The sequence below is a fragment of the Corticium candelabrum genome, chromosome 21 (genome assembly GCF_963422355.1).
Source record: "Corticium candelabrum chromosome 21, ooCorCand1.1, whole genome shotgun sequence".
Classification (NCBI taxonomy): domain Eukaryota; kingdom Metazoa; phylum Porifera; class Homoscleromorpha; order Homosclerophorida; family Plakinidae; genus Corticium; species Corticium candelabrum.
In genome coordinates, this window is record NC_085105.1 from 2,581,552 (window position 1) to 2,597,316 (window position 15,765).

General features: G+C 39.8%; 1 protein-coding gene across 1 annotated transcript in view; it reads right to left on the reverse strand.

Annotated features, from left to right (window-relative positions):
- The window catches only part of LOC134196350 (propionyl-CoA carboxylase alpha chain, mitochondrial-like), a 17,276-nt gene extending 1,697 nt beyond the window's left edge, over positions 1–15,579 (reverse strand). The window contains exons 1-22 of the mRNA XM_062665452.1: positions 15,479–15,579; positions 15,267–15,329; positions 15,149–15,196; positions 15,016–15,084; positions 13,546–13,659; positions 13,430–13,483; positions 10,708–10,839; positions 10,608–10,644; positions 7,016–7,094; positions 6,659–6,761; positions 6,572–6,598; positions 6,281–6,348; positions 4,714–4,796; positions 4,365–4,432; positions 4,224–4,293; positions 4,094–4,167; positions 2,202–2,279; positions 2,075–2,143; positions 1,946–2,021; positions 1,017–1,127; positions 849–951; positions 182–287 (exon numbers count right to left, since the gene is read on the reverse strand). Coding sequence (XP_062521436.1) covers positions 182–287; positions 849–951; positions 1,017–1,127; positions 1,946–2,021; positions 2,075–2,143; positions 2,202–2,279; positions 4,094–4,167; positions 4,224–4,293; positions 4,365–4,432; positions 4,714–4,796; positions 6,281–6,348; positions 6,572–6,598; positions 6,659–6,761; positions 7,016–7,094; positions 10,608–10,644; positions 10,708–10,839; positions 13,430–13,483; positions 13,546–13,659; positions 15,016–15,084; positions 15,149–15,196; positions 15,267–15,329; positions 15,479–15,538 — 1,692 coding nt within the window. The 5' untranslated portion in view covers positions 15,539–15,579. The remainder of the gene's footprint in view (positions 1–181; positions 288–848; positions 952–1,016; positions 1,128–1,945; positions 2,022–2,074; positions 2,144–2,201; positions 2,280–4,093; positions 4,168–4,223; positions 4,294–4,364; positions 4,433–4,713; positions 4,797–6,280; positions 6,349–6,571; positions 6,599–6,658; positions 6,762–7,015; positions 7,095–10,607; positions 10,645–10,707; positions 10,840–13,429; positions 13,484–13,545; positions 13,660–15,015; positions 15,085–15,148; positions 15,197–15,266; positions 15,330–15,478) is intronic.
- Between the last annotated feature and the right edge of the window lie 186 nt (positions 15,580–15,765).

Genomic DNA, 15,765 nt, shown 5'->3' on the forward strand with positions numbered 1-15,765 from the left:
CACAAACAAACAAACAAACACATACACACACACACACACACACACACACACACACACACACGCACAGAATAACATGTAACCGGCTAACCAAATCTCTGAGTTACTATCATATAAAACACTGTGTCCATGTTAGTACAAACGACAATAACAAGTCACAACGTAGCTTGCAATGGAGCCATACCACAAGACTGTTATCATCATCCCACCAAGCAGACACATCATGATTTTCTCCATCAATAGACACCGACAGCTCATAGACCTCAGGCATGTATGGACTAAACGATGACCTATAGAACAAAAGCATATCTGAAAAAGGCAAAACAAAAATTTGAATTTGCTCAGAAATTTGCATGTGCATTCTCAAACACGTTGCCCTGTTACAAACATGATACCTAATGTAACTAAACGTTTACGCCAGACCAACAAAATCTTTTGATACTCGAATATTTGTACACGAAAACCCAACCGGCCGACCAAAGTAACACTCACTAAGTTTTTTGCGCATGCGCAATTCTCACTGCACTGCCTACAAACGTGACACAACAAAACGAATGCTAAAACAAAGGATGCCAACATCGAGACGAACACAGAAACAGTCACCGGACGACATGGCCGACATCGAGACGAACACAGAAACAGTCGCCGGACAACATGCATTGTCCACACTTTCGGAGCCATCGAATACATAGTTGCAAGATGCACATATGGTACCAAACCATTCCATAGCAAGCATAATATCATTCCGCATGCGCACATCAAATTTCTCTTTTGTATGGAACTGGCAACTATGAGTATCAAGAAACTTCATTAGTCTGGCCTTAGAGTAATCAGACTAAAGCCCAACCGACCTGTCCACCGTTAGAAACTCTGTCGCTCGCTCAGATCTCCGTATATGCAGAAAGCAAGCCGATGTGATTAACTCTCGTTGCTGAGTTGTGGTCAACCGACAACCTTGAGATTGCAACAACGACTACATTCTGTGATGTTCGTCTCTTATCTGTTTGTCACCCGTTTACCCGTGAATCCGTCAGGATATTCTTGAGCGATAAATTTCGTGCTGATGTCGCCGTCCAGAAAGCGAGGATGTGTGATGATGTCACGAAGGATCGGTATGTTATGCTTCACACCTAAACACACAAAATCCTATACTACAATACACCAACCCACGCTTCCATCTGTCTGGATGTCCAAATGTCTGTAACTCGCTGATTGACACGATGCTGGTCTTGGATCATTGCAAAATATATATTACTTGTTTTAAATATATATAATAGCAATTTTGTTTAAAAAACAAATTTACATAATTTAATCAATAAGAAAATTTATATTAATTAATAAATAACAAAATTTTATTTTAATAAGACAATATGTTAATTTAATTAATAGCAAAATTTTATTTTAATTACAATTTATATCAATTTACTCAACAATAAAATATATTTTAACTACAATATATCAATTTACTCAACAATAAAATCTATTTTAATTACAAAGTTTATATCAATATTTTCAACCATAAATTTCTATATTACTTACAAAATTTATATCAATTTAGTCAACAATAAAATTTATTTAATTTCAAAATTTAAATCAATTTAATCAATAATAAATATATTTTAATTACAAAATATATGTATTAATTTAATCAATAAAAACTTAATGTCAAATTATAAATTTTATTTTAATTATAAAATTTATATTAACCCTAATCAGTAACATTATATTTTGATTATAAAATTTATATTAACCCTAATCAGTAACATCATATTTTAATTATAAAATTTATATTAACCCTTATCAATACTAACATTTTATATTAATTATAAAATTTATATTAACCCTAATCAATAAAATTTTATAAAATTTATATTAATTTAATCAACTACCTCATGTCATATCTACTATATGTACTGTTATCCCTGATGTACTGTACTGTACTAACAACCTTTTATAACGTATGTGTCCAATGCCCGTGCCATCCTTCCAAGTGCTTCAGTTCGGTCTTTACCATGAGTGACGAGCTACGATGCATCCATACAACCGGTAACCATCAAACATTCGCAACTAATCAAACCTTTGATATCAATGGATCATAGTACATACTTATGTTACTTCCCTCCTCGATGCCACTGTCAATACGAACCTAAGAATGTGTGTTTACAGTACACATACAACGTGTAACACCAATACAGTGTACATGCCTCCTCTAGACCTGGTCCTTGTTTTGGTTCAATGTATGTTGATAATCGGCCGATAGATGGTAGAAAGAGTTTGGGGTCCTAAAGTTAAATGAATTTGTTGAATAGTGAGAATGTGTGGTATTATGAAAAATTATAAACTAATTGAAGACATGATCAGATGTGTGATGTTAATAGAAATATGACTACATGCAGGTAGATTAGGGAATGGAATTAACAGATACAGATCAATTAACACAAACAAACTGCAGACCAACAGACAAACAGACAGAGAGATAGACAGGCGGACAGACAGTCAATACAAGTATAGACAGACAAACAGACAGACAAATGGACAAACAAACAAACAGACAGACAGATATACGGACAGACAAATAGACAGACAGAATGACAAACAAATAGGCAGACAGGCGGACAAACAAATAAACAGATAGACAGACGGATGGACAGACAAACAGACAAACAGGCAGACAGGCAGGCACACAAACACACACTCAGTCAGACAAACAGACATACAAACAGCTAGGCAAGCAAGCAAGCAGATAGACAGACAGGCAGACAGACAGACAGACAGACAAATAGACAGACACAGACAGATAGACAGACAGATATTGTATTCTCATACAGATTCTACTTGTACATATGCTAGGACTTTCTAAATACAAATCAGTCCTTGCAAACAACAAAGTCATTAACTAATGGACTTGACTTTGGATGTCAAAATCAAATAATCTATCTAAATCACCATGATTAGGTGACAGTTTTGAAAGTTTTCTAAGGATAACTTTGGCATTGCATCTTTACAGAATTGTACAAAATCTTTTTCTCCAATATGACATGAACACGGAAGCAATAAAATTAGCTTCTGGATTTGCTGACTGTTGTGACAAATGCTGCAAAAAATTCTCTGCCTTCATGCCCCACCTCCCAAAATGTTCTATCACAAGAGGAACACATCTTGATACATATCCTCCTGGAACAAGCTCTTCTGAATATTTTTTCATTTTCTTTTCTTCTCTTGTCACGATACCATGACCATTTTCCTTGCTAGCCCTCCTAATAATGTCCTGACTCCACGGATGAGCCAGGGACACATCAAGATCCAAACTCTGTCCAGTATTTGGATCAAACATTGTAATGTCTGGACGGCCCGCCGCCTTAGTATTGATGTCTTGGTTCTGTTTGATGAGGAAGGTGATGATTAGACATGCATACTCCACCCATTCAAGACTGAATTGTGAGACCACACACATCCACCCCCATATTTACAGATTAAAAGATGGTATCCGTATTCATCCAAATCATGACCACAATCACACTTTTCAATCCAATTGGTAAAAGGTAGAGCCACTCCCAACCTCAGTAAAACGCTAAAGAAAATTCATTTGTTTTTAAAAGCTTGCTTAGCAGAAGTGGGGATGACATCCAGCCATGCACCAGCCCCTTGCCCTTGTAGGGATCTCAACCATGCTGCATCTATATAAGACTGTGCTTGCATTATAATATCAGTAGCACTATCACTGGCAATCTTTGTGGATAATTGATGCTGTAATTTCTTTAGACATGAGATAAAGTCATCAAGAGAATGTTGTTCTCCATCTTCATAGTTTGACTTGGGTGTTGGTGGTAAATCTTGATAGGAAAAGGTCACAGTGGAGCCGATTGACCCTGGCAGTGATTTACTGACAGACAGACAGACAGGTAAAAGCAAATGAGAATGGCAAACAAGCACTAGAGACTACAGACAAAAATACTAGTAACTATCAAGTAGAGCCACACAAATGTGTAAGACAACACAAAAATCCACCTGTAATACCAGCCACACACAGACCAATCACAATACAAAAAAACAACTGTAACATCCCACAAACCTCACACTACTCATTTCCTCTCACCTCTGAGTAAACGCGGCACTCCACAGCCCACCCATTAATACCAACGTCTTCTTGCTTGATTTTTAAGGGCTGACCTAAAACATGAGACTACAAGCAGTTTACTCTAACACAGAAACATATCATTACCGACCAGCTGCAACTCTAATCATTTGCTCAACAAGATCAAAGCCAGTTATGTACTCTGTAATGGGATGCTCAACCTGAAACAATGCGTGGACATGAGTATGTGTGTGAGATGTTGTTGTGTGTGTTTTGAGTTTGTGTCGTTGACCTGAAGACGAGTGTTCATCTCTAAGAAGTAGAAGTTTCGTTGTGAATCAACTAAGAACTCCACTGTACCTAAACAGCAAAGTGAATTATAACTTGGCACATGTGCACTCACACACACTCACACACACACACTCTCTCTCTCTCTCTCTCTCTCTCTCTCACACACACACACACACACACACACACACACACACACAAGAATGTCAATAATACACTACAATAATATCCATGTGTATAGCAACTTCCATGCTTCCATATGCCATACACAGCCACGTCACAATAACAATTCTCACCGTCACACTAACTTACTAACATTCACATCTAAACAACACACCAACACAATCAATTACCAGCAGAACAGTAGTTCACAGCTTTAGCCAAAGAAACTGCTTGTTCGCCCATAGCTTGTCGAGTCTCGGGATTCATAAACATGCTAAACGACCACATCCACAGTGACAACGTTTGTGTATTGTAAAGATAAATTACATGTAAAACAGACTGACATACACACACACAGAGACAGACAGACAGACAGACAGACAAACAGAGAGACAGACAGACAGACAGATTATTTTATTGTTACAGATCCTCTACTTGTACACATCCTAAACTTCTATAATGAACCAGTCCTTCACAGCGAAATACTTTAAAACATTAGTGGACTTGGATCTGTACATTAAAGTAAAAAAGCTTGTCCATGTCATTCTTTGTTTCTGAAACTCTTGACAACTTTTTGAGGATTACTTTTGCGTTGCATCTTTGAAGAATCAAAGAGAACCGTTTCCTCCAAAAAGTTTTGAATTGTTCTGCACTATGATAGGGATCTTCCTCCATACGGCTGCACTGTTTTGAGAGAGTGTGTAAGAAGGCATCGGCTTGCAAATCCCATCTACCAAAGTGCTCAAACACTAGTGGTATACACTTTGATGACGTTCCTCCTGGTAGAATTTCTCCTGTATACTTATTGGTCTTCTTCTCTTCTCTTGTGCGGGCAGCAAACCCATCCTCCCTGCTGGATCGTTTTAGAATGCCTTGACTCCATGGGTGTGCCAATGATATGTCAACATCTAGATTTTGTCCTGATTCTGCATCAAAGAATGTAATGTCAGGGCGATCCTCAGTGTTGACGTATAGATTTCTTGGTTCTTTTTCATGTGGGATATGTAGGTCACTCATGCATTCACTACAGCCATGGAGAACAGAGTTATGGGCCCAAACAGGACCACCTCTATACTTACAGACCACAAGGTGGTATCTTTGGAGGTCTATAACTCGACCACAATCGCATACATTCGCCCATTCAGTGAATGGCAGAAGCAATCCCAGTCTTAGATAAGACGCAATGGAAAACTCGTTTGATTTAAGTGCGTGCTTACCAGAAAACGGTACTATTTCTAGCCATGATCCTGCGCCTTTTACCTGTAAAGATCTTAACCTTGCTGCATCTCTATCAGAGAGGACATGGGCAGGCAGACAGACAGACAGACAGAAATACAAACAGACAGAAATACAAACAGACAGAAATACAAACAGACAGACAGACATACAAACAGACAGACAGACACAAAGACAGACAGACAGACACAAAGACAGACAGACAGACAGACAGACAAACAGACAGACAAATGGACAAACAGACAGACAGAAATACAAACAGACAGACAGAAATACAAACAGACAGACAGACAGACACAAAGACAAACAGACAGACAGACACAAAGGCAGACACAAAGACAGACACAAAGACAGACAGACATACAGACACAAAGACAGACAGACAGACAGACTGACCGACAGACAGACAGACTGACCGACAGACAGACAAACAGACAGACAGACAGAAAGACAGACAGACAGAAAGACAGACCAACAGACAGACAGAAAGACAAACCAACAGACAGACACACAGACAGATACCTTGGAGCTTCTTCAATCACTTTCTGATTTCTTCTTTGAATCGAACATTCACGCTCGTTGACATAAATCTATAAGAGATGAGAACGTGATGACAACATAAGACATTAATATCAACCAAATCAATAAACAAAAATCATCAAACTGGAATCCAAATATGACACACTAATGGATTCACAATAAAATTATGACTTCAAGGTTTTCATTAATATCAACAGTATAAATAAATAAAAAGTAAAAGTAATTACATAATAATTAATTAATATTGCTGATACAACGGCAATAAAATCTTACTGCATTTCCATGCGTGTCTGCCAATACCTAAACAACAGTAGATGTCATGTTGATCATCGACAATTGATTCAGTCCTAGTTGACTTACTTGTATCTCTATGTGTCGTGAATTATCGACGTATCGCTCCATCAGTAATCTATCGTCTCCAAAGCTCGACTTGGCCTCTTGCGATGACAATCGAAATCCTTCCCTACAAAGACAATGTAACATATTCGTACACACATGCACACACACACACATCATTACTTTTGTAATATATTTAAAATATACAAACCCTACAATTAATTAATCATTACATGTACATTTGCATCAATCTACAAACACAACAATTCAATAAAAACACAACGATTGCTCTCACACTGTTAATATCAATTAAGCCACAGAGGTACACAAGACCAGAACAGGCTCAATGCATTTTGAATTATTAAAATCTATTGAGATCACCTGACGTCGTCATCATTCCAGGCTATTCTCATTCCCTTGCCACCACCACCAGCCGACGCCTTGATCATCACAGGATAACCTGCATCACTCACATTACATCACTCATAAATATATAAATAAAATATATAAATACAAATAAAATAATATATATATAAATAAATATATAAATAAATAAATAGATAAATAGATAAATATATAAATAAATAAATAAATAAACTTATATATTTTATTTATATATTTATATTTATATAAATAATATATATATATATATATAATATATAAATAAATATTTTTATATCAAAAATTCCCACACCTAAGTAAAAAATTCTAATTTAAATAAATAAATAAACATAAACAGTGTGGTAGTGCATTTCACCCCTTGTGGTTGAAACTTTAGGTCTTTGGTCACCAAGTAGCCGAGAGGAAGTAATTGCATGAAGAACATCACCCCATAACCATTTGTCTATTAGTAAATCCGTATGTAATCTGCACCAGTAACTTTCTGTTAAATTGTGGCTTTTTAAAAAATGCAAGAATGTTGATAGCCAGATTAGCTCTGGAAAGTAGAGTTGGTTCTGATTTGGACCTGTAACTATATCTGCAAAAATATAACTCTTTATATACATAGGTAAGTAGTCCCATGGGCACATTAAACTTTTGTTTCGTAATTGCTAGCAAACCGCTTTTCCTTTCTGCTCCTCCTTTAGCACATGACCTTCTCTACTTCGAAAAGCAACTGTGCTCTTCACGGTAGCCGGTACCCTGTAGTTTGTTTAAGCTAACGGTTTTTGAAAATTGTGACTTCACAAAAAGTTTGTTCCCTATGCGTTCACAGACCGCTGCACTTCTTCGCTTCTCCTTTAGCATGCGGCCATTTCTCACTTTGAAATAGCACCTGGTGACGTTTTCGGTACTCTGTGTCGTATACTTATGCATTGCTGGCGTTCATCTGTAGTTCTTGATGTCATCCTATGGCTACTCATTGTTGCATTACAATAGTGAAGTCGCACATTTATTGTGGCGTCATAAATGCTCTGCTCTATGCATAGATACCGCTTCAGAGCAAGATACGCGGGGAACGGCAGAGATGTGCTTGCATACTTCCACGTTTGACACACAACAGTTTGTGTTGTATCCGCCAAATAACCAAATTTTATGATGCCCAAAGTTCAGGTATACGACGAAATGTAGGTTAATTAATTAATTTGCAGGGGCAAAGAACAGAGTACTTAGCTTAAATGAGAAATTAGACCAGGGTGAATAAGATATACTTCATGAATGCATACAATGATAAATTAAACTACCAATTAATAATAATAATAAGAATAGAAATTTACTAACCATCAGTAATAATATGCCTGTGCGGAGATTGGGATGGTGAGCTAGTAAACCATATATATACATACATATATATATATACATATATATATATATATATATATATATATATATATATATATATATATATATATATACTATATAAAGCTCAAATTGTCTGTGTGTGTGTGTGTGTGTGTGTGTGTGTGTGTGTGTGTGTGTGTTTGCGTTTGGCGGCCACGTCTTCTGTCTGTCCGCAACCGAAATCAGCATGCACACTCAGCTTGCACAGGGGAAGGTTTGTGTAAAAAATTTACAAAATTATGCACCGGGTCTCCTCTCGATGGGTCGACCACGGCGTAAAATTTCTCAATGACGCAAACGCTACACATTCCAGTGCATTCAAACACACGCCCACACCAGTCCTGTGTAGACTGTATGCATCGTCGTCCTTCGCAAAGCTTCGAGCAATCGAATATCTCTTGTCGACGAAACTTACTCTTCTAGCACTTTGTTTCTCTCCAAATTCTGATTGCATTTGCACCGAATCCAACCTACACGTTTTCTGCATCAAGCGCTACACGGGGAGTCTGTCAATTTCTATCAAAACAAGCGCAAAGAACAAGATTCGAATTCATTCAGCACATTCGGGACCTCGCAACTAAGATTGCATGTGACGTGTCCACAGACCTATATTTACACTACAGTATCTTGCCTGTACGAAGGACGGGCCATGGATCCTAGTATATATATAGAACAGTTCCACCAAACAAAGGTATCCAGCAACTGGCCAAATTTGATTCAAACCTACGGGTATGTCTTGATGCCATCATTCGATGTTCCACCTCAGACATGTCTTGGTTGCAGGCTTCATTGCCTGTTTGTCAAGGGGGACTAGGCCTACGAGAGGCGGTGAGAATGTCCTCTTCTGCATTCATTGGTAGCTGTAACTCCGTTCGGTCATTATGTTCTCGTCTTCTACCAACTACGCCACTTCTGGAGGAGTCAGTGCCCAATAGTAATTATTCGTCGCCTGACTTAGTGCTTTTCCTGGAGAGTCTGCTGCTAAGGATCATATTCGAAGTCTTGTGCCTGACTCGCTTAACACCATTGATCTTACCTCGAGTAGTCAACGTGACCTACAACGTCTCCTGGACACCAAACTTTCAACAACCATCTTAGAGAAAGCAAGTTTGAGAGATCGTGCTCGACTAAACACGATATCTGCTCCTTACGCTGGAGCATGGCTAAGGGCAATACCCAACCCCAATCTCAGCCTTGCCATGCCCCAGAGGGAGTTCATAATTGCTGTTCGCACATGGTTGGGGATACCTTTCTTCCCACCTCCTCCAAGCTCAAAGCATTGTTCTTGTGGACAGGTTTTAGACAGTTATGGGGACCATCTACTTGGTTGCGGAGAGGGAAACTGAAGAAATAGATGACACAACGCTCTTGCTGACGTAGTATTCAAAGCACTATTATCTGATAATGCCAATTGTCGTCGTGAGCAACGGCTTTGTGGTGACTCGAATACAAGACCAGGAGATGTATACCATCCAGATTTTGAGAAAGGGCGACCGACTTACTTTGACATCACAGTAAAAAATTCTCTCCAACTAACATACATGGTAAAGGCAGCTTGTCAAGCAGGGGTTGCGGCAGAAGCTGGAGAAAAAGAGAAAGACAGCTCATATAAAGACATTGTTAGTGAGAATGGAGGTGTGTTTTATCCACTAGTTGTTGAAAGTCTGGGCTTGTGGTCGCCGTCTAGTCTCCAGATTTTAAAATCAATCTGCAGAAGAACAACATTCCACAGTCACCTCACAATGAGCCAGGCCATGTCCTATTTCCACCAATGGCTTTCTATTAAACTCTGGTTGTATAATGCAAAGATAGTTCTAGAGAGATCGTCTGTAGATTGCTCTGATGACGTTCTAGACTTTTTGTACAGTGGGGGGTTTGGGTTGGGTTTGGGTTAGTTTTTAAAAATATAATAAAATAATATATATATATATATATACATACATCATATATAAATTTTTATATTTTTATAGGTCCCACAAGGGACTAGCCGTACCATCTAAACATATATATATATATATATATAATTTTATATTTATATAACTGTAGAAGCCGGACTGAGATCGTACTTGTTGTACTGATCACTCCCCGTACTTTGTGTTATCTTATATATATATATATATATATATATATATATATATATATAAATGAAAGAAGTAAACACCACCATGAAGAACCCAATAACGAAACTCACCTATATCAGATGCTATTCTAACCGCCTCGTCATCGTCCTAGGAGCCAAACAGCACACATCAGCGGCAACACAATTAACAAACTTGATCTTTGCAAAATACCTTGACGACACCATCAAACCCTGGAATTGTGTTGACTTTGGCATGCTTTGCTAACAACTTGCTTTCAATCTTGTCACCCATAGCATCAATGGCTTTCACTCCAGGGCCGATAAATGCAACACCCACACCAACCTGAAATACCAATACACCAAACTGGCTACATACCTTTTGTGATGTCTTAAGCTTATTTTTTAGTTGCACAATTTCGGTCTTGAGGTAATAATAATAAATAAATAAATAATAAATAATAAATAAAATAATAATAAAATAATAATACTCGATTCCTAAGAATGACAAGACTGACCAGGCCAAAAATTACCGGCATATCACCTGTCTGTCTGTCTTCTATAAGACCCTCACCTCAGTCATCAGGCAGAGGATTGCAGGGCATTTGGATCAGAGAAACCTCATGGCTCCGGAGCAGAAGGGTTGTCGACAGGGATCTTTTGGTGCAAAGGATCAGCTGTTGATCAACAAGCTGCTTACCGACGACTGTAGGACCAGGCACAAGAGCTTGAGCATGGCTTGGGTGGACTACCAGAAAGCCTATGACAGCGTGCCACACAGTTGGTTGCTCCAATGCCTTCAGCTGCATAAGATCAGTCCAGTCTTGTGCGGGTTCCTGTCACGTGTGATGAAGAGTTGGAGGACATCGATGGTGCTTTCTTGCGGGAATAGTACTATCAAGACAAGGCTTATGCAGATCAGGAGGGGTATTTTCCAAGGTGACTCATTTTCTCCACTTCTCTTCTGTATGGCTCTCAATCCTCTGAGCAAGGAGCTGAACAGAACCGGTTACGGCTACCGGATGACCACTGGGCATGGTGAGACTGCCAAACGTCAGCTTATCAGTCATCTACTTTACATGAATGATCTGAAGCTGTATGGCAGAAACTCTGATCAGTTGGATGGATTGTTGCACACGATTCGTCCCTTCTCTGATGACATCCAGATGAAGTTTGGTCTGGAAAAATGTGCTGTTGCACACTTTGTCAACGGCAGGCTATCTGGACACAACTCTGGAGTGACGGTAGGAAAAACGGACACCATCAACTGTCTGGAACCGGGTCAAGTCTACAAGTACTTGGGTGTAGATGAGAGTAACGGTATTCAGCACAGCATGATGCGGGAGAGACTCCGTCGTGAGTACTTCTGCAGAGTGAAGGTGGTTCTCCGGACTGACTTGTATGGTCGGAACAAGATTCTAGCCATCAATGGGTTTGCACTACCGATTCTCACTTACGATTTTGGCGTCATTCATTGGGGGGTGCACAGACCTGCAGCAGCTCGATCGACGGACCAGATAGCTCCTCTCTATGCACAGTGTCCACCATCCTGCTGCAGACGTTGACCGACTGTACACTCCTTGCAGTGATGGGGTAGGGGGTTACAACAGATTGAGTCAACATATCAATCTTGTATTGTGAGGCTGAGCTGTCACCTTGCTGACAGTTCTGATCCTTTCATGCAGATGATAAGGGAGTGTGACTCTGGAAAATCTTCACACTCGATCAAGCACATGGCTTGTCGGTTTACTGCACAGCTGCAGAGGAGTCTTGCTTCGGACGACAAGTCGCAGAGCTTACACAGGAATGCATCCATCTCGGTTGAAGGTGGCTTCGAGCAAGCACCTGAAACAGATGCGAGACATTACCATACGTGTTGCAGTTCTCTTCGTGTGCGGTCCTGGAGCGGGAAGCCTATGCACGGGCAGTATCGTCGTCTCACTGAGCAACCGCCTGTGGACATGAAAGAGACCTACGAATGGCTAAAGACAGCGAATCTTCCTGCTGCAACTGAGGGACTGGTTGTTGCTGCTCAAGACCAAGCTCTTCAGACTCGGTACTATGAGCGCAAGATTCTACATCGTGATGTCAGTCCTACTTGCCGCATGTGCAGTGTAGGCCTGGAAACAGTCGACCACATTGTGGCAGGCTGTAGTGCTTTGGCACCAACGGACTACACTAATCGACACAATCAGGTGGCATCCATCATTCACTGGGACGTTTGTCGCCATTTTGGGGTTCCAGTGGAGAGTAGATGGTACCGGCATCATCCTGATAGGCTTGTGGAGACGGATGACATTACTATGATGTGGGATACCACCGTCCCCACTGCCAGGAAGATCAAAGCCAATCGTCCAGACATCTGTCTCAAAAATAGGAAGACAAACACTTGTCTTCTTATTGATATCAGCTCTCCTGCTGATGAAAAAATTGGCAAGAAACATGCTGAGAAGTTGGCGAAGTACAGCGACTTGCGAGTGGAGATAAGCCGCATGTGGCATTGTCAAACACTGGTGGTTCCGGTGGTCTTGGGAGCTTTGGGCACAGTGCACGCAGGTATTGCACGGTGGCTGGACATTATTCCAGGTCATCACAACCTGCAGCACTTACAGAAAACAGTGCTTCTGGGATCTACTCGAATCCTTCGTAAAGTCATGTCTTCTTTCTAGACAGCCGTGATGGTCTAAGGACTTCTGAAGCAGGGTTTGTTTCCGGTACTTGTAATAGACTTTACAAACCAAACTGATCTGGTTGAGCACGACAATAAAATAATAAATAACATAGAATAATAATAAATAAATAACAAAAAATGCAAATACAATTAATTAACATAATAACCATAATACACAACAACAGCACGATACACAAATCTTATTCTCATGCAGCTGTCTGTCTCTATCTCTACCATCTCATCATTAAATCTAACATTCGCTGACCAGTGCTTCTGCAAAGTGACCGTTTTCTGAGAGAAATCCATACCCAGGATGAACCTAATGATCATCAAACCCAGTTGATATCAAATCATAAAAATTATATAAATTGTTTTTGTTACAGCTTGTGCTCCTGTCTGTTTCACAGCATTGAGTATTGCGTCCATGTTCAGATAACTTTGGGCCGAAGGAGCGGGACCGACACACACTTTCTCGTCGGCCATACGAGCATGAACCTATACATGAGAAGCTCATAATGGCATCAGATAAAGAAGAGAGTGCATGTACGACATGTGTTAGTCATAATGGCTTGTAGCAATTGTGAATGTGTCTCAGCACAATCATGGTTTGTCACCATGACTTACAACAGAGAGTGTGATTGTGAGCACTCATAATGCACTATTGTTCATTCATCATTCATTCATTATTACTGATATATTGTAATAACAAACAGACAAGCAGACAGATAGACTGCATTATAGACAGACAGATTCTGAGAAAACAGACAGAATGCAGACAGACAGACACAGGCACACACACACACACACACACACACACACACACACACACACACACACACAGACAAACAGACAAACAGACAGATAGACAGACAGTCAGTCAGTCAGTCAGTCAGTCAGTCAGTCAGTCAGTCAGACAGACCACTACTAATAGTTGGACAGTACATAGTACCCTGCATTGCAAAATGTATCATAGATAAAAGTTCAAGTATATGTGATTGTCAGACAGACAGACAGACAACAAACAGTCAGACAGACAAACACACAGCCAGACAGACAGTCACATGTATTAGCTCTGATGTATAAAAATATATGAAGATTTGACAAACAGACAGACAAACAGACAGACAGACAGACAGACAGACAGATAGATAATTTATTCCCATACAGATTCTACTTGTACATACGCTAGGATTTTTTAAATACAAATCAGTACTTGCAAACAACAAAGTCATTAACTAATGGACTTGACTTTGAACGTCAAAATCAAGTAATCTATCTAAATCACCATGATTAGGTGACAATTTTGAAAGTTTTCTATGGATAACTTTGGCATTGCATCTTTGCAGAATTGTAGAAAATCTTTTTCTCCAATACAACATGAACATGGAAGCGTAAAAATTGGCTTCTGGATTTGCTGACTGTTGTGACAAATGCTGCAAAAATTCTCTGCCTTCGTGCCCCACCTCCCAACAGACAGACAGACAGACAGACAGACAGACAGACAGACAGACAGACAGACACACACACACACACACACACACACACACACACACAGAGAGAGAGAGAGAGAGAGAGAGAGAGAGAGAGAGAGAGAGAGAGAGAGAGAGAGAGAGAGAGAGAGAGAGAGAGAGAGAGAGAGAGAGAGAAGACAAACAGACAGACAGACAAACAGTCACATGTATTAGCTTTCATGTATAAAAACATGAAGATTTGACAAACAGACAGACACACAGACAGACAGATAATTTATTCTCATACAGACAGACCAACCGACAAACACACAGATAGACGTGCAAACACACTGCCAGACGGGAGGACAAACCGACGGACATTCTCCACACCACGTCTCACCGCATTCGAGTCGACATCACTATGCACAGCCACCGTTCTAATCCCCATACGTTTGCAAGTCCTCATCACCTAAAATCAATGCAAACCGCCTCACACAGCGAAAACAACAAAACTAAGCACAGAGAACACCCACCCTACACGCTATCTCCCCTCTATTCGCAATAAGAATCTTTTCAAAAGGCTACAAACACACAAACAAACAAACACAATAAGCAATTGATGCCCTAGTGTAGTGTTCGATGGGTCTGTACCTTTTCTTCTTGAGCTGAGGATGTAGAGTATCTCCGAAGCGCTCGTCCACATGTCCGATTTATCTATTCATAAATAACACAGCGTTCAAATGAGATAAACCTGCAAAACGCAGCGTTTGTAATGTAAAATATTTTTTTCCGATTTTTTTGTTTGAGCCTGAAGCGCTGGCGCTACAGCGACGACAGAAAGAGGATGGTTATTGTAGTCAAACCTTGGCTGTGAAGCCAGCGTATCTGCGCCACAGTGAGCCTCTTCCTCTGATGTGAGACATACAGCATCGACCGGCAAAATCAGCCCGTGAACACAGAATGTGCTAACGCACGTTACCTTCAACGCGTGCTGTTTGTATAGCTAAAATGCAAGTTATTTGGGTCTCTAGTTTGACTGTGTTGCTTTCAATTGCCAAATCATTTATCTTTTAATTTGTAAGTTTCCAGAACAAATGTTTTGCTATTGAAGTCGATACAGCAATGACAACCAAATGACGGAAGAAATTTC